Source organism: Bubalus kerabau, chromosome 3, assembly GCF_029407905.1.
Source record: "Bubalus kerabau isolate K-KA32 ecotype Philippines breed swamp buffalo chromosome 3, PCC_UOA_SB_1v2, whole genome shotgun sequence".
NCBI classification, from domain to species: domain Eukaryota; kingdom Metazoa; phylum Chordata; class Mammalia; order Artiodactyla; family Bovidae; genus Bubalus; species Bubalus kerabau.
Window position 1 is genome coordinate 143696448 of NC_073626.1, and position 18805 is coordinate 143715252.

The 18805-nt window shown below is 44.9% G+C and overlaps 1 protein-coding gene across 6 annotated transcripts in view; it reads left to right on the top strand.

Annotated features, from left to right (window-relative positions):
- The window catches only part of CFLAR (CASP8 and FADD like apoptosis regulator), a 58400-nt gene that overhangs the window by 33574 nt on the left and 6021 nt on the right, over positions 1-18805 (top strand). For all 6 annotated transcript variants that reach the window (XM_055573091.1, XM_055573090.1, XM_055573095.1 and 3 more), the window contains 3 exons: positions 1785-1834; positions 2517-2598; positions 16931-17447. In XM_055573091.1, coding sequence (XP_055429066.1) covers positions 1785-1834; positions 2517-2598; positions 16931-17447 — 649 coding nt within the window. The remainder of the gene's footprint in view (positions 1-1784; positions 1835-2516; positions 2599-16930; positions 17448-18805) is intronic.

An 18805-nucleotide genomic window follows, 5' to 3' on the forward strand; every position in this document is an offset into this window, starting at 1 on the left:
GAAAGCTGAGCGCCGAAGAATTGATGCTTTTGAACTGTGGTGTTGGAGAAGATTCTTGAGAGTCCCTTGGACTGCAAGGAGATCCAACCAGTCCCTCCTAAAGGAGATCAGTCCTGGGTGTTCATTGGAAGGACTGATGCTGAAGTTGAAACTCCAATACTTTGGCTACCTCATGCGAAGAGTTGACTCATTGGAAAAGACCCTGATGCTGGGAGGGATTGGGGGCAGGAGGAGAAGGGGACAACAGAGAATGAGATGGCTGGATGGCATCACCGACTCGATGGACATGAGTTTGGGTAAACTCTGGTAGTTGGTGATGGACAGGGAGGCCTGGCGTGCTGTGGTTCATGGGGTCACAAAGAGTCGGACACGACTGAGCGACTGAACTGAATTGACGTGAAGTACCCTGAACTGAGATGGACATATTACACAGATTATTTTGTGTGTTTTCTTTTAATTCTGTTAAGCCATGATTGTTAAAATATAAAAATTGAAAATTTCCTCTTAATTCTGAGTATCAGACATAATCACTATTAATGTTTGATCTATGTACCTCTAGTAAGTATATGGAATATACACACACACATACATGATTTTAAGTACATTGGCTCAATATTATTCAGTAATATGTTTTTCACTTAATATATCCTGCGTATCTTTTCATGTCAATTACATAAAATCTCTGTTATCTATTTTCACATTGCATAGTATTCTATGTACCATTATTTATTTAACCAGTTTCTTGTTAGTAGACTTTCAGGCTCTTTCTAGCTTAGGGCTGTTACAAATAGTCCTTCAGTACCTCTCCATGACATTTTTGCACACTTGTTCTGTTATTTCTTATGATAAACTTCTAGAAGCAGAACATTGGTTTAAAGGGTATTGCTAATTGTCCCTTAAAAAGTCTGTTTCAGCTTATACAGCATTACCATTTCAAAGTGCTCATTTCCCCAAACTTGACCAACACTGGCATTTTCTTTGCCTGTCTTTAGATATTATTCCTCATTTGTGCAGCAATCTTATAAATTAGGTGCTCATCTCAGAGATTAAAAAACAAAACAAGACAAAACAAAACCCCAACAAACCCCGAGACTTCAGGAAGAAACTTGCCCCAGATCACAGAGCTTACTAGTAATAGTGCTAGGGTTTCAGCCAGCCCTTCATGGCTTCAAAATGGGTGGTTTCTCCACTTCCCTGGGACTAGTAAAGTCATTTTTTATCTACTTTGCTTTAAGCTCATCTACATTTGCTAAGCCCACTGTCTGATATCTTGCCATTGACATTTTATTTTACAATCTTCCATTGACACTGGATTAAGAAAACGTGGCCATCTCTTCCATTAAGTGGTAAACTCACAAAAGCTTTTCCTTCTCTGAGTCTCTAAGGCTGCTCCCTTGAGGCATTGTGTGCAATTTCAGCACATGCAGTAAAGCTATTGATATATTTATTGGGAAGTAAGTTTATCAGATTCTCCCTATCAGGTTAAAAACTCCCCTGTCACTGGGTTCTTACCTGGAAGAGGGCAAGGGAGAACCTTCTTCACTTCTATTTAGGTGGTTTTTCTACACAACCCGTTTGGCATGGGGACTTGTGTTTCGTTATCAGTTAGCTAAGTGTTTCAGTGTGAGGTTAGAAGCTTGGGGCTGAGTATAGCTGGGGAAAGAAGAGATAGTAGCGGGGAAGAAAATCGGGAAAGAGAACAGGTGTGACATAAAAGCTAGCAGGGACTAGGAACAGCCTTAGTTCTCCTTCAGTTTTGTAAATGATTTCTCTCTCACCCCCAGGAGAACCAGTGAAGAGACCCATTCAGGAATCAGGAGCATTTTTGCCTCAGGTACAGAATAAATGATCTGGCTTGGTAGTATAAGCACAGTATAGAGGAGAACACTGATGGCTTTACAAATATCTGTCTATTAAGAATTCTTTGTGACAGTAGGATGCTGAGGATGCTATTCTGAGAGCACTTCTGTTCTAAAGGGGAACCTTGGATGTAGCAAAGAAAAAGATGTTGAAGTGGATTGCATTAGTGCACTTTGGAATACAGGAAAATTCCAAGTGGCATTTCTCTTCTCAGCTGAGTGATTGCTGAGTAAATAAGTAAGCAATGACTCCGAACCTTGACTTGTTATGACTTTTTCTATGCTGGTACGTCTTCTCCATAACAGAAGGCAATAAAAGGCCTCCTTTTGTGTTGGTTTGGAAAAATATCACTTGTATAAACGCAGGTTGCTGTGGAAACTTATGACCAATCTTTTCTCTGTGTTTTACGTTATCTTTATCTCACAAAGCTAATGCGTAAAGGGACTGCAGGTTTCATTAAAGTTAATTAGAAACTAAAATAACTGGTTGATGTTGAAGGGAAATGTCAGTCATGGTGACTTCAGCCTGTGCCTATTGAGTAACTCATCTGCCAAAAGGAAATTTAAGGAAATCCAAAAGAAAAGATAGCATGGGGGGGACCTTGAGGTAAGAGAACAATGTTTAGCTTCTTTGACAATCCCTGCTTTCCTTTCCAGCACACAGTAGAAGAGAGATATAAGATGCAGAGCAAGCCCCTGGGAATCTGCCTGATAATTGACTGCATTGGCAATGACACAGGTAGGTGTGAAGGCTTCAGATGAATTGATGCTCCATAGTGAGATTGAGGCACACACAAGCAGTATTCATCAGAGGCATCAACACTAGCTGCTGTTTAACAAACCACTGCCCAAAAATGTGGTTTCACACAGGAAGGGTAGTTTCTTACTCATGTCTGGTGGGATGGGGCTGGGGAGCTTTGTTGCAGGTGTACATCAGTGGTGTCATCATCTGAGGGCTTGGAGTTGTCTTTGGCTCCTCTGTGTATGGCTGGTGGACGACGGAAGTGAATGGAGGAGCTCAGAAGGACTTGAGGAACAGGCTTGAAAGTGATACGTATCATTTCTACCCACAATCCTTTGGTTAGAACTCATGGCCCCATCCAACCACAGTAGACAAGGAACTGAGTCTAGCTGTGTGTCAGGAGGAAAACGAAAGGGAGTTGGAGGAACCCATAGTGCTGTCTCTGGTACAAAGGCAAATTTTGTGAAAGTTGGGGAGGTCTTTTCTTTCCATGCTAGATGCTGCGGCAGGAAGGAGTCCTGAAATCCAAGGAGGGGTTAAAAATGGAGGGTTTTTCTGGGCTTCAGTATTATCAGATGCCCCATCATTTCACCTAGATAGGTCTTTAAAGCTTTTCTGGGGAATATTAAAAATAGGATAAATTTGTACTCATTTAGAGGCACTGTGTCTGCCATCCTGTACTTTGGTTATTGGCCTGAGTCTATACTACCTGTTTATCCTTGTTTGGATCTGAATGGATTTTCTTAGCTGTTGGATGTCTGACTTGAACTGAATCAATCACTGGTGATGCATCAAAAAATAATGAGAAGAGCTTATATAAGTGCAATAAAATTTGGTTTCATTATTTATCTCTTTCTTGAAAGGATTGATCGTTTTATTTCCACAGTTTTCCAGCTTCTCAACATTCTCTTAGAATGAGTCAGAACTGAGTTTTTTTAGGCTCACTCAAAATGTTACCATGGTGGAACTTGCCTGGTGGTCCAGTGGCTATGACTCTGCTCCCAGAGCAGGGGGCCTGGGTTCGATCCCTGATTGGGAAACCAGATCCACTTGCCTTAACTAAAGATCCTGCATACCCCCCAAAGATCAAAGATCCTGTGTGCCACCACTAAGACATGGTGTGGCCAAATAAGTAAAAATAAATACGTATATATTTAAATATTACCATGGTGAATTTTATGGGAAGAGAATCCAAGAAAGGTCCAATTAGCAACTATTACACTGAATTTCCTGGGATTTCAGATATGATCTTACTTTCTCCTGTCCTGTATTTAGTTAGATGTGAGAAATGCTGTCTCTTGAGCTATAGATGTGTCCTGTATTTATTTAGTTTTATTTTTCTTAAATTGAGGTGTATTTGATGTACAAGATTTGTTCTTTCTGTTTTAGCCCTTGTTGCTGCTGCTGCTGCTAAGTCGCTTCAGTCGTGTCCGACTCTGTGCGACCCCATAGACAGCAGCCCACCAGGCTCCCCCGTCCCTGGGATTCTCCAGGCAAGAACACTGGAGTGGGGTGCCATTTCCTTCTCCAATGCATGAAAGTGAAAAAATAAAGTGAAGTCGCTCAGTCGTGTCCGACTCCTAGCGACCCCATGGACTGCAGCCCACCTGGCCCCTCTGTCCATGGGATTTTCCAGACAAGAGTACTGGAGTGGGTTGCCATTGCCCTCTCCGGTTTTAGCCCTTCAGTTTAGTTCAGTTCAGTTGCTCAGTCGTGTCCGACTCTTTGCGACCCCATGAATCGCAGCACGCCAGGCCTGCCTGTCTGTCCATCACCAACTCCCGGAGTTCACCCAGACTCACATCCATCGAGTCAGTGATGCCATCCAGCCATCTCATCCTCTGTCGTCCCCTTCTCCTCCTGCCCCCAATCCCTCCCAGCATCAGAGTCTTTTCCAAAGAGTCAACTCTTCGCATGAGATGGCCAAAGTACTGGAGTTTCAGCTTTAGCATCATTCCTTCCAAAGAAATCCCAGGGCTGATCTCCTTCAGAATGGACTGGTTGGATCTCCTTGCAGTCCAAGTGGCTCTCAAGAGTCTTCTCCAGCACCACAGTTTAAAAGCATCAATTCTTTGGCGCTCAGCCTTCTTCACAGTCCAACTCTCCCATCCATACATGACCACAGGAAAAACCATAGCCTTGACTAGACGAACCTTTGTTGGCAAAGTAATGTCTCTGCTTTTGAATATGCTATCTAGGTTGGTCATAACTTTCCTTCCAAGGAGTAAGTGTCTTTTAATTTCATGGCTGCAGTCACCATCTGCAGTGATTTTGGAGCCCAGAAAAATAAAGTCTGACACTTTTTCCACTGTTTCCCCAACTATTTGCCATGAAGTGATGGGACTAGATGCCATGATCTTAGTTTTATGAATGTAGAGCTTTAAGCCAACTTTTCACTCTTCTTTTTCACTTTCATCAAGAGGCTTTTTAGTTCCTCTTCACTTTCTGCCATAAGGGTGGTTTCATCTACATATCTGAGGTTATTGATATTTCTCCCGGCAATCTTGATTCCAGTTTGTGTTTCCTCCAGTCCGGCATTTCTCATGATGTACTCTGCATAGAAGTTAAATAAGCAGGGTGACAATATACAGCCTTGACGTACTCCTTTTCCTATTTGGAACCAGTCTGTTGTTCCATGTCCAGTTCTAACTGTTGCTTCCTGACCTGCATACAGATTTCTCAAGAGGCAGATCAGGTGGTCTGGTATTCCCTTAGTATTCACTTAAAAATAAGGAAATGTTTTCTCAGAAAGAGATTGTGTAATCGTCCTCCTATTTTGGTTGTAACCAGTTTTGTTTCATTCATTAGCAAGAAGTTCCCACCTGGACTTGGTGCAGAATGTATAGCTGTTGTATGAGGAGAATCACAAAGATAAAGCCATGACTTGTGACTTTCATGGCTAAGTTCCAGTGTCTACCTCCCTTGTTGAGTTATGAACCTCTTGTGGGCTGGGACTGAGTGTGTATTTGTATTTTTCTGTGTGATAGAGTTGTGATCAGAGTTGAGCCCTGGGATACCACCATGTAGGTGGGAATCATGGCTTTGCCGTGTCCTAGTTTGTTACCTGGGGCACTTTTTCTAGCTTCTCTGTAGCTCCATTTTTCTTCTGTAAACAGACTTCATTACAGGACACACCTCATAGGGAGATTGGGAAGAGTGAGTGAGTTGTACTTGTAAAGAACTTAGGGCAGTGCCTTAAACACACACACAATACATTTAGCAGGCACTAAAATATCCATTTTGTGGACATTAGTTAATGTTACTTGTCCGTTTTGTTTGTTTAATTTTAGTTGTAAATTGCTGGGCTAGAACTCGCCATGGCTTTGAGCTTAGCACATGGAGCCTGACCCCAGACCAGTGAGGGACCAGAGAACTGGGATCCAGAGGCCTGTATCAGTATCTGCAAAATAGCTCAAAGATGTTGTCTGTTGATAGGTACACAGGACTTTGCCCCAACACTGTTCTTGACTTTGTTTCTCCCTGGTCTCACATTCCCTCCATTCCTTCCTTTCCTGATTAACAGCTGCTTGAATCTGCCCATTGGAACTCAGGGAGGGTCATGGAAGCTGGGTGAAGGCTGTTTTCTGTAATCAAAGAAATGCAGGGCCCCTGCACAGTATCACTCTTATCCCCATTTTCAAGATGAGCAACCAGAGCACAATAAACTCCCTTTCTAGCTTTTCTCATTAAGTAATAGAGCTGGGATTTGAAAGCTTGACTGCAAAGCCTCTGTTTTTAGCTACTTTGCTGTAAGTGCCATGAGGGTGGTGAGCTTCTGCTGTGTGTCTTCAGAACCTGGAACTGGGTGGCACATTAGAGTTCAGTAAATATTTGTTGGGTGAATGAACGAAGAAATAAGCGCTATTGGTCTTGGTATGTTTCTAAAACCATTCCTTTGTACCTGTAGAATTTAGCAGACTCCCTTACACCTATCTGTTCCTGTCCTCAAAAAAAAGTGAGACTTCTATCCAAAGAGTATGTGATTTCCCCAAAGCTTTATAGGTTTATTCTTCCTTTATTCCATAAACATTTATTGAGCACCTACTATGTGCAAATCACCACGCTTGGCCCTATGTGAAGCAGGTATAGAGGCCACAGGTAGAGACTGGCCTTAGAGCCACATTGTGAACAAAGATAAGGTTATCATTTGGTGGCTCATTCTTTTTAAAATTTTTTTTAACTTTTTGTTTTATAAGTGGCTCATTCTTGAGAAGAATCTTTAGAGAAGTCAGTAGCCTCTTCTTGGAGCAGACGTAGAGGCTTAAGGATTTGGGGCTAATTGTCTCCGTTCAGTGGCTTTGTGCTTGGTGTCCTCAGGGTTGTGTCACTTGTGTCAGAGACCTAGCAAAGCTAGACTTACACGAGCTCCTGCTTCAGGGTGCCCTGACAGAGCATCTTGTTAAGGAGGGGAGAAGTGAAAGCCCCAAATCACAGACACATGGACTCTGGACCTTGACCTTGGGCTCTGGCTGGGGTTTTTAGGCTGAATGAAAGATGGTGTTTGCAGATTTTAAGAGGATGTGTTTATTCATCTTTTCTCCCTCACTGTTTCTGAAAAGCTTGAAGATTTTTGTGTGCTCTTTTAACTAGGCTAAGATGTAGATTTCTTTAACAGATGCTGCACATTTCTCTGGGAAATTTGCGCAAGTAAACTTTCTCTTCTAACAGAGCAGCAGTGGGTCTGAAAGCCAAAAGTTGATCACAGAGAGAGCTTTGCAAGGGTGTTGACTGGAGCTTGGCTGCTCCTTGGGGTCATGCAGCCCCTTTCCTCGATTTCGCTTAATGGAATGGGTGACAACCCAAATCAGCAGCATTTTCCTGTACTGATAGATATAAACAAATCTCAGCAAGGGGAATCAGAGCAGCCATGGTGGCCTCTGCTGCTGAGCTTTGAAAACGTGGAAGTCTGACCCCTGAGATGGTGATGGAGGCTTCATCCCCTTACAGCAGCCGCTGTTGCCTGCCAGCTTGAGTGCCAAGGAAGAGAAGCCTCCCCCTCTTAACTCCCATGGCGTTAGCAGACTATTAAAGATCCTTCCCTGGGAATTGGGCGGGGGGAGAGTGTATGGAACCAGGAAGTCTGTGGTGTATGCTTTTTTTTCCTGGGCATTCTTTTTTAGTGTGGCTGTGCTGGGTCTTTGTTCCTGGGCAGGCTTTTCTCTAGTTGCAGTGAGCAGAGGCTACACTCCAGTTGCAGTGCACGGCCTTCTCATGGCAGTGGCTTCTCTTCATGAGGAGCATGGGCTCTAGGGCATGTGGGCTTCAGTAGTTGCAGCTCCTAGGTCTAGAGCACAGGCTCAGTAGTTGTAGCACATGGGCTTAGTTGCTCTGCGGCACGTGGGATCTTTCCAGATCAGGGATCGATCCTGTGTCTCCTGCATTGGCAGGCAGGTTCTTTACCACTGAGCCACCAGGGAAGCCCTTTCTGAGCACTCTTATCCTCTGAGACTTAGGCAACCATTCAGTTGGAAACCTAGAATCACTAATGAAATTTCCCTTTAAATCGTTGTGTGTGTGTGTGCGTGTGTGTGTGTGTGTGTGTGCATGTGTGCCCTCAGCCATGTCCGACTCTTTGCGAACCCCTGATCTGCAGCCCTCCAGGCTTCTTTGTGCATGGAATTCTCCAGGCAAGAATTCTGGAGTGGGTTGCCATTCCCTTCTCCAAGGGATCTTCCAGACCCAGAGATCGAACCTGCGTCTCCTGAATTGGTAGGCAGGTTCCTTACCACTGAGTTACCTGGGAAGCCCTTTAAATCAGTGCTACATAGCAAACCCTTTTTTCACAGACAGCATAAACCTAGGATATAAAGAAGAATTTTAGGTCCACAAGCCCTTATTGGAGACCCTTGTATTTCAAAATTTAAAAGTTTAAGAGTTCAGAATGATGATATGGTACATATACTGTAATTTATAGAACATGCCAGTGGGGTCTAGGGTAGTGCCCCATAATCTGTGATTATTTCTACAGCAAAAGGAATGGATATTTGCACCAAGTGGAATAAAGGCTATAAATAGCTTTTCATTAGTTCAGGGAAGATTTTGCTACAAAACAAGTTAGGGAAAAGAACTTAAGTTTTTCAGAGCTTCTGGAGTTTTGGAATCGTGGAAAAGGCATGGTGGGTATGTGGAAAAGCAGAGGACTTTAAGGCTGCCTAAGGAACCACAGACACCTCTCTTGACATGCACTTGACATGTTTATTATTAATATAGTTTTCTCCTAAGAAAAGCTAGTCCTGAAGGAATTACTAGTCATCATTTGTAGCTTAAAAAAAAACGACATTTGAAAAGTAGCTTATAATTTTGTGTGTCCAGTAAATGGATTGTCCAGTAAAACCCCCTGATCAGTGTATCTGAACAAATGGAAAGTCAGGTTTATACAAGCCCTGCCCCCCACACTCCCCACTTCCTTTCTCACTCTTCTGTCTTTATTCACCATTTTCCTACCACTTGGAGGCCTGTCCTTTGCCCTGCTGTTTCTTTGGGGGGAACCACAGCTGAATTACACCTTTCCCATAATTTCCTCTTCAGGTGTCTCGGACTGCACTGACTTTCCCTACTCTGATCTCTTATTTTACCTAAACTCCTGCTGCTCTATGTGACATGTCAGTCATTGTTTTATGCACATTTATACACATCCGAGCACTCCAAGTCCAGCCTCCCAGCCCCCGGCTCGCTGCCGCCCCCTCTCCTATGTGATCATTCTGCACCATGCCCTGCCACACGTCAGGTGGCCACCAACCACGGCCACAAGCACCTCCGTCCCACACTGTCAGCGATCCACACTGATGCCCAAGGCCCCGGCAGAGCTGTTGAGGAAACCTCCTGCGGCGATGGCAAGCACCCTTCCGCTCATGGGAGCTCCTTTTCCGCAGGGGATTCCGCCGTTACCCCATGTTGGTGCACTTCATTGGCCGTCCACTTCACCTCTGAAGAAAACAGTCTATAAACAGACATGAAACCCTTTGGTGATAGAGGAGCCCAAGATTGGGCTAAAAGGAGACTGTGGTGTGCGATTACCCCTGGGGAGAATTCCTAAGGGAAGTCAATGACAGGTTGGGGATAGGGGATGGAGTGTATCCTGGATAGATAGATAGTTTGGAGGGAATGGGAAACTATTGGATGTCATAACTAGGTGAGGGGTGTGTGGAACAGGGAGCTGTGTGTGTATGTGTGTGCCCACGTGCCCACCTTTGGTTAGGAGTTGGGGAGGGAGGTCTTCTGGGTAAATCTTACCTCACTGTCATAGGACTGAGAGCCGTGGTCAGGCAGGTGGAATACCATGTTGGTTGGGTAGTCCACCCTGGCAGGCATCTCTGCCTAGAGCATACCTACAGCCTGCCATCTGGTTGGCAAGGTTTTCCCGGCCGGCCCCACTGGTGTCTGCGAGCTCTCTCACTTCCACTGTGCTGTGGTGTAACTACCAGCACAGGTCCGCATTCATCGTCACTCCTACGCCTCCTGGGTGTCTTGGCCTGCCTCCCAGAGCCCACTGAAGACCAGGACCCTCTTGGAGCCGCCACCCGTGCACGAGAGTCACAGCCAGCCCCAGACCTGGCACAATGGCTAAGCCTCCCATAGTGGTTGCTGGCATGAGGCACGGGGTAAGGAAGGTGTGCTCGTGGCCACTGGCCCCACTCGTAGATGTAGATACCCCTCCTGCACCTCCTGCTGTGGCCACCATCGTGCAGCTGCTCACACCCACGGCGACCACCCCAGCCCACCCCTAACCCCACCCTATCCAACCCCACCTCCTTACCACCACCAACAGCAGAAGCCCCAGCACAAGCCCAGGAGCATCACTGCAGCCACGAGGGGCACCAGCCACAGCCCCTCAGCAGGGAGGAGGGCAGGCATTGGGAGGCCCCAGGTGGGTCATGGTGGAAGCGGTGCTGCTGAGAGTCCAAGCAGTGGCGAGGACATCCAAGATGGAAGAAGCTGGTGGTAGACAGCTTGGAGTGGGCAAGGTTGCCACTGTGGCCAAAAGGTTTGTCCTGGGGGACAGTGGAGGTGGTCTGACCATGCTTGGGCTAGAGCTGCAGGGCCCCAGGGGGCTGCTGTCACAGCGCTGAGGCTGGCGGAGCAAGCGTGAGCTAAAAGGGTGGTAGGGTTGTGCCAGGGAAATCAGTAGGTAGCAGGGGGAGAAGAAGAAAGGCTTCCTTGACCAAGAATCGAACCTGGGCTGCAGCGAATCCTAACCACTGTACCACCAGGGAGCATCAGGGGTTTGTCCCTGGCCTGCTCCTGCTGAACCCAGCACCTCCATGCCACCCACTCTGTGCCACCTTGGTGCCCACACCTGGCCCAAATGAAGTAGGACAAAGGCCAACAGAGTTTTGCCAAGAAAACCCACTGGTCATAGCAAACACCCTCTTCCAACAACACAAGAGAAGACTCTACATATGGACATCACCAGATGGTCAATACCAAAATCAGATTGGTTATATTTTTTGCAGCCAAAGATGGAGAAGCTTTATACCGTCAGCAAAAACAAGACTGGGAGCTGACAGTGGCTCAGGTCATGAATTCCTTATTACCAAATTCAGACTTAAGTTGAAGAAAGTAGGGAAAACCACTAGACCATTCAGGTATGACCTAAATCAAATCCCTTATGATTATACAGTGGAAGTGACAAATAGATTCAAGGGGTTAGATCTGATAGAGTGCCTGAAAAACTATGGACAGAGGTTCATGACATTGTACAGGAGACAGGAATCAAGACCATCCCAAAGAAAAAGAAATGCAAAAAGGCAAAAGATTGTCTGAGGAGACCTTACAAATAGCTGAGAAAAGAAGAAACGCCAAAAGCAAAAAAGAAAAGGGAAGATACACCCATTTGAATGCAGAGCTCCAAGGAATAGCAAGGAGAGATAAGAAAACCTTCCTCAGTGATCACTGCAAAGAAATAGAGGAAAACAATAGAATGGGAAAGACTAGAGATCTCTTCAAGAAAATGAGAGATACCAAAGGAACATTTCAGGCAAAGATGGGCTCAATAAAGGACAGAAATGGTATGGACCTAACAGAAGAAGAAGATATTAAGAAGAGGTGGCAAGAATACATAGAATAACTATACAAAAAACATCTTCATGACCCAGATAACCACAATGGTGTGATCACTCACCTAGAGCCAGATATCCTGGAATGCGAAGTCAAGTGGGCCTTAGGAAACATCACTATGAACAAAGCTAGTGGAGGTGATGGAATTCCAGTTGAGCTCTTTCAAATCCTAAAAGATGATGCTGTGAAAATGCTGCACTCAAATATACCAGCAAATTTGGAAAACTCAGCAGTGGCCACAGGACTGGAAAAGGTCAATATTCATTCCAATCCCAAAGAAAGGAAATGCCAAGCAATGTTCAAACTACCACACAATTGCACTCATCTCACATGCTAGCAAAGTAATGCTCAAAATTCTCCAAGCCAGGCTTCAACAGTATGTGAACCAAGAACTTCCAGATGTTCAAGCTGGATTTAGAAAAGGCAGAGAAACCAGAGATCAAATTGCCAACATCCTTTGGCAATTATAGAAAAAGCAAGAGAATTCTAGAAAAACATCTATTTCTGCTTTATTGACTATGCCAAAACCTTTGACTGTGTGGATCACAACAAACTGTGGAAAATTCTTCAAGAGATGGGAATACCAAACCACCTGACCTGCCTCCTGAGAAATCTGTATGCAGGTCAGGAAGCAACAGTTAAAACTGGACATGGAACAACAGACTGTTTCCAAATTGGGAAAGGTGTATCTCAAGGCTGTATATTGTCACCCTGCTTATTTAACTTATATGCAGAATACATCATGAGAAATGCCAGGCTGGATGAAGCACAAACTGGAATCAAGATTGCCAGGAAAAATATCAATAACCTCAGCTATGCAGATGACACCACCCTTATGGCAGATACTAAAGGGGAACTAAAGAGCCTCTTGATGAAAATGAAAGAGGAGAGTGAAAAAGCTGACTTAAAACTCAACATTCAGAAAACTAAGATCATGGTATCTGGTCCCATCACTTCATGGCAAATAGATGGGGAAACAGTGGAGACAGTGACAGACTTTATTTTCTTGGGCTCCAACATCACTGCAGATGGTGACTGCAGCCATGAAATTAAAAGACACTTGTTCCTTGGAAGAAAAGCAATGACCAACCTAGATAGCATATTAAAAAGCAGAGACGTTACTTTGCCGACAAATGTCCGTCTAGCCAAGGCTATGGTTTTTCCAGTAGTCTTGTATGGATGTGAAAGTTAGACTATAAAGAAAGCTGAGTGCTGAAGTATTGATGCTTTTGAACTATGGTGTTGGAGAAGACTCTTGAGAGTCCCTTGGACTGCAAGAACATCCAACTAGTCCATCCTAAAGGAAATCAGTCCTGAATATTCTTTGGAAGGACTGATGCTAAAGCTGAAAGTCCAATACTTTGGCTACCTGATGCGACCCTTGATGCTGGGAAAGATTGAAAGCAGGAGGAGAAAGGGGACGATAGATGATGAGATGAATGGCATCACTGACTCGATGGACATGAGTTTGAGCAAGCTCCAGGAGTTGGTGATGGACAGGGAAGCCTGACGTGCTACAGTCCACAGAGTTGCAAAGAGTTGGTCACAATTGAGCAACTGAAATGACTGATATCCTTTGCTTCTCCAACAAGACTGTGGGCTTCTTGAAGAATAGGAACTACATGGTTTACTTCATCTGTATCCTGTAACCATAGTGTTTCTCTAACACAGGAAGAGGAACTTTGTAAAGCATGAGTTTTGAGGTCAAGCGAGTTTTAATAGATGAGAATAATTTGTTCCCCTTTAGGAGCTTTGCGATGCATGTTGGCCTTAAAGCTTCTGAGCAGTCTTTACTTCTGAGTAAAGAAACCTGGTTAAGTTCTTGTCAATCTTGCATTTGTCCTTCATGTTTGACCTCAAAACTCCCCTTTCCACTAAGAATATGATGCGCACTTGTGTTGCATTCATGTGCTTTGTAATAATTTGAGCTTGGTTTATTAAAGTTACTCAGTAAGTGATTGTAAATAGACTGGTGAAGCAGCCACCCTTTCTTTTATATTCTATACATTTATTTAATGAATCCCAGTTTGTAGGTAGTATTAAGATAAATGTGAGCTCATTTCAGTCAAAACACATTCTAACTGGATGGAGTCATGACATTTTACTGTATTTAATTTTTTGGATTTCATCTCAGTAGTCCCCAAACTGGTGGGCAGTGCTGATTCTAGCTTTTCCCTAACAGCCCTGTACTGTCAGGCCAGAAGAAATCCCTCTCAGGAAGTTAATAAAGGAACAGCTGAATTTTACAGAGCTAGGGCTGGGTCAGGTGTGGAGTTTCCAAGATGGGTAGGAGAAGTGGGACTTCTGCAGTCGGTTGAAGTTTTATTTTCCAAACTCAACACCCACATTTTTCTTCCCCTATTTGCAAAGAAGGACAGGGAAGTTACTGTTGATACATGGGGGTGCAGGATCTGAATCTGGCTGCTCTGAATCCCTTTTAGTTAGCTTTCACCCTAAGGGGCTTCCCAGGTGGCACTAGTGTTAAAAGAACCTGCCTGCCAATGCAGGAGACATAAGAAACATGGGTTTGATCCCTGAGTTGGGAAGATCTCCTGGAGAAGGAAATAGCAACCCACTCCAGTATTCTTGCTTGTGCAACCCTATGGGCTGTAGCCTGCCAGGTTCCTCTGTCCATGGAGTTGCACAGAGTCGGACACGACTGAAGTGACTTAGCACACTGGTTTCTAAGGAAGTAGATTGCATGCAAGAGAGGCATCGCAGGCAGGCTCTATGATTTGTGGTGAAGTGGCTGCCTTTGTATTCTTTAAAACTAATATCTTAAAATTTTTTTATTTACTTATTTTATATTTATTTTTGACTGTACTGGGTCCTTGTTGCTGCACACGGGCTTTCTCTGGTTGCGGTGAGCAGGGGCTGCCCTGTTGTGGAGTGCTGGCTTCCCATTGCAGTGGCTTCTCTTGTTGCGGAGCACAGGCTCTAGGCACGCAGGGTTTGGTAGTTGCAGCACGTGGGGTTACCTGCCCCATGGCATGTGGGATCTTCCTGGACCAGGGATCGAACCCATGTCCCCTGCATTGGCAAGTGAATTTTTAACCTCAGGACCACAAGGGAAGTCCCCAAACTAATATCTTATATTTGAATAAGCACTCACAGTTTGCCAAGCATCTTGACAGAAATGTCAATGAATCCTTACAGCCACCCTCTGGAGGATGGTTTAGTCACTGATCCATTTTATAGATGAGTAAGTTACAGATGTCATTTCTTCAAAGCCACACTATCATGATCTTCATCCTGTATACACTGGCTTATATCCATGTTCTTGCTGGGTCAAGAAAACACAACAGCTAGCCTCAGTCCTCCCAGAGAAGGCAATGGCAACCCACTCCAGTACTCTTGCCTGGAAAATCCCATGGATGGAGGAGCCTGGTAGGCTGCAGTCCATGGGGTCGCTAAGAGTCGGACACGACTGAGAGACTTCACTTTCCCTTTTCACTTTCATGCATTGGAGAAGGAAATGGCAACCCACTCCAGTGTTCTTGCCTGGAGAATCCCAGGGATGGGGGAGCCTGATGGGCTGCCATCTATGGGGTTGCACAGTCGGACAGGACTGAAGTGACTTAGCAGCAGCAGCCTCAGTCCTCATCATCTGATAGAGAAAAAGGTGTGTTATTAATGGGAAATGCCAGCTGGGATCTCTTCAGACTGTGTCCATTGGATGAGTGTTGCCTCAGGAATATTTTAAGGGATCCTCTGTCTTTGTCTGAGGCCCATCCAGGTCTGGTGTTCTGATTGGCCTTATACTTGGCCTTGAGGACCTGTATGGCTTTTGGATCCACTTTCAGCTTTATTCTTTTTCCTTCTGTTCTTCTAGACTGCAGATTTCTATCTCCTTCTTAGCTCTTCTGTTAGTGTAAGTTAGCCTTCTTTCAGGACCAGACAAGGTTTAGACCCGTATGTGGGTGGAGGAGTCAGGACTGAAACTAAGACCTTGTGAGTCCAAGACTTCCTCTTTTACCCAGTTTCATGCAGTGGCCTGCTGACTGCCTTGCGACAGCCCAGTCAGAGCCTGCAGGCAGCCCAGATCAAAGCAAGAAATTAAGTAAGGCGCAGGATAGCATGGGTTCTGTTCAGCCCCTGCATACAAGGATGGAAAGGGAGGAAGTGGCTTTCTTTCAAGGGCTTTGATAAGAGAGTCAATCTATCAGTGAAAAGAGGCTTTTGAGGGAACTAACAAGTAAACAAAAGAGCTTTGAGTCTGGTGTTTCTCTGTTTGCTTCTGCCCCCTAGAGGAGAGAATGCTCCATGATTGGAGAGTGACTCCTGAAAGGGAGAGTTTGGAATAAAGCAGAGGGGATGGCACTGGGGTCCCTGTCCAGGTTCTCTCATGGTACAGCCCCACCTGAGCACAGAACTGGGCACTGAAGCCTTGCCTACACCCTCAGAAACCTTGCCTAGTGGGAGGTGCTGCTGCGCTTGTCTACCACTCCGGGACCCTATGTAGACAAGTGAGGTTGTTTGTCATAGGATTTTAAAGAGATTGGCACCTTCTTTATATCTCTTCATTATGGCGTTATATATATATATATACACACACACATATATACATATAATTCATTGTTTTTTTTGCCCTTACCTCCTGGTCTGGCAGAAGGACAACAGTGAATAGCTTAACTACATTCTTGCTGCTACTGCTGCTGCTAAGTCACTTCAGTCGTGTCCGACTCTGTGCGACCCCATAGACGGCAGCCCACCAGGCTCCCCTGTCCCTGGGATTCTCCAGGCAAGAACACTGGAGTGGGTTGCCATTTCCTTCTCCAATGCATGAAAGTGAAAAGTGAAAGTGAAGTCTCAGTCGTGTCTGACTCTTAGCGACCCCATGGACTGGAGCCTACCAGGCTCCTCCATCCGTGGGATTTTTCCAGGCAAGAGTACTGGAGTGGGGTGCCACTACCTTCTCTGCTCGGGACCTTTAAAGCCTCAGAAAAGAAAATGTTAGTTGCTCAATCATGTCCAACTCTTTGCAACTCCATGGACTGTAGCCCTCCAGGCTCCTTTGTCCCTGAAATTCTCCAGGCAAGAATACTGGAGTGGGTAGCCATTTGCTTCTCCAGGAGATCTTCCCAACCCAGGGATAGAACCTTTACTGCAGACAGATTCTTTACTGTCTGAGCCACCAGGGTAAAGCCTCAAACTATGACACAAAAAGCAGAAACAGACAAGTAATGGAGATGAGACCATGTTTAGGATTGTGACCCAGTGTCTCTTGAGCTTTCCTTACTCCTGTGTTGTTTTTCCTCTTTGTTTTTTCCAGACATTCTTCGGGAAACCTTCACTTCCCTGGGCTATGAAGTCAAGCATTTCTTATATCTCACTATGACAGATATAACCAACATTCTACGCCAAGTTGCCCAGATGCCCCAGCACCAAGACTCTGACAGCTTTGCGTGTATCCTGGTGAGCCGAGGGGGCTCCCAGAGCGTGTTTGGCGTGGATCAGACTCACTCTGGGGTCCCTTTGGATCATATCAGAAGAATGTTCATGGCAGACACGTGCCCCTCTCTCTCAGGGAAGCCAAAGCTCTTTTTTATTCAGAGCTATGTGAAATCAGAGGGCCAGCTGGAGGACAGCAGCTTCCTGGAGGTGGATGGGCCGTCAGTGAAAAGTGCAGACTCCAAGGCCAGGCAGCCTGGGCCCCACCAAGATTTGATACACCGAGAAGCTGACTTCTTCTGGAGCCTGTGCAAAGCAGATGTGTCCCTACTGGAGGGGCCCTCCAGCTCACCCTCATTGTACCTGCAGTGCCTCTCCCAGAAACTGTGGAAAGAAAGGTGAGCCACCCAAGCTGTGATGGATCCTGGCCCCAATTGTTTATTTTCTGCTGCCAAGATGGAAGGGTCTTCCCAAGTGGTGCTAGTGGTAAAAAACCCACCTGCCAACACAGGAGACATAAGAGATGTGGGTTCGATCCCTGGGTTGGGAAAATCCCCTGGAGGAGGGCATGGCAACCCACTTCAGTATTCTTGCCTGGAGAATCCCGTGGACAGAGGAGCCTGGCAGGCTACAGTCTTTAGGGTCGCAAAGAGATGGACATGACTAAAGCGACTTAGCACGCACACATGCACCAAGATGGAAGTGCCACTGTTTGATGCCCTTCTCTTCACGGGGATTTTTTTCATTCCTTGTTGCGGTTGCCTTAAGAGTCTGAGATAGATTCTGCACAGTTTATGAATGCTTTGTGCCTTAGAAGGATATTTAGTAGAGCTTGTGGTTTGGATATTTTTCTTCAAAATTAAGAAATGTTTATTTTTTTCTTATTACAAAAACAATGCATACTCCTTACTGGGAAGAAAACCACCACCACCACCACCAAACCATGAGATATAGATGCTGAAAGCAGAACATAACAAGCAGTTTTAATCCAACTTACCAGAACCAACCTGTTAACCAAATCTCAATATATTGCCTTCCAGATCTTGTTTGGATCCCATACAATAAACATGTGTTGTACGCCAAAATGAAATCATAATCTACTGTTACTTTATAACGTGCTTTTAGTTTGTGTAACAGCTTATTTTTACATGTCAGGAATCACATTTCTATAGCATTTTACTACCTGCAGAGTAGTCCCTAATATGGTTACCAGCACAATTTCCTTGGCCAGTCTTTAGTCTTTGTGCAATATTTTGCATTGGGCAATGTTTTTACATCTTTTTAGGTCAGTATTTGTGCTTATTCTTAATTGTTTTATTGAAGGGAAAATTCCAAGAAGTGGAATTACTGTGTCAAATGACAAGATGTTTTTACATCTTTTTAGGTCAGTATTTGTTCTTATTCTTAATTGTTTTATTGAAGGGAAAATTCCAAGAAGTGGAATTACTGTGTCAAATGACAAGCATTAAATTATTAAATTACTGTGTCAAATGACAAGCATTAAAAAATATGTTTATTTATTTATGACCTCACTGGGTCTTCCTTGCTGCACTCAGGCTTTTCTTTAGTTGCAGAGAGCGGTGGCTGCTCTTCCTTGCAGTCTGCGGACTTCTCATTGCAGTGATTTCTCTTGTTGCAGAGCACAGGCTCTAGAGTACGGGCTCAGTAATTGTAGCACACAAGCTTAGTTACCCTCTGGCATGTGAAATCTTCCCAGATCAAACGCTTGTCCCTGGCATTGGCAGGCAGACTCTTA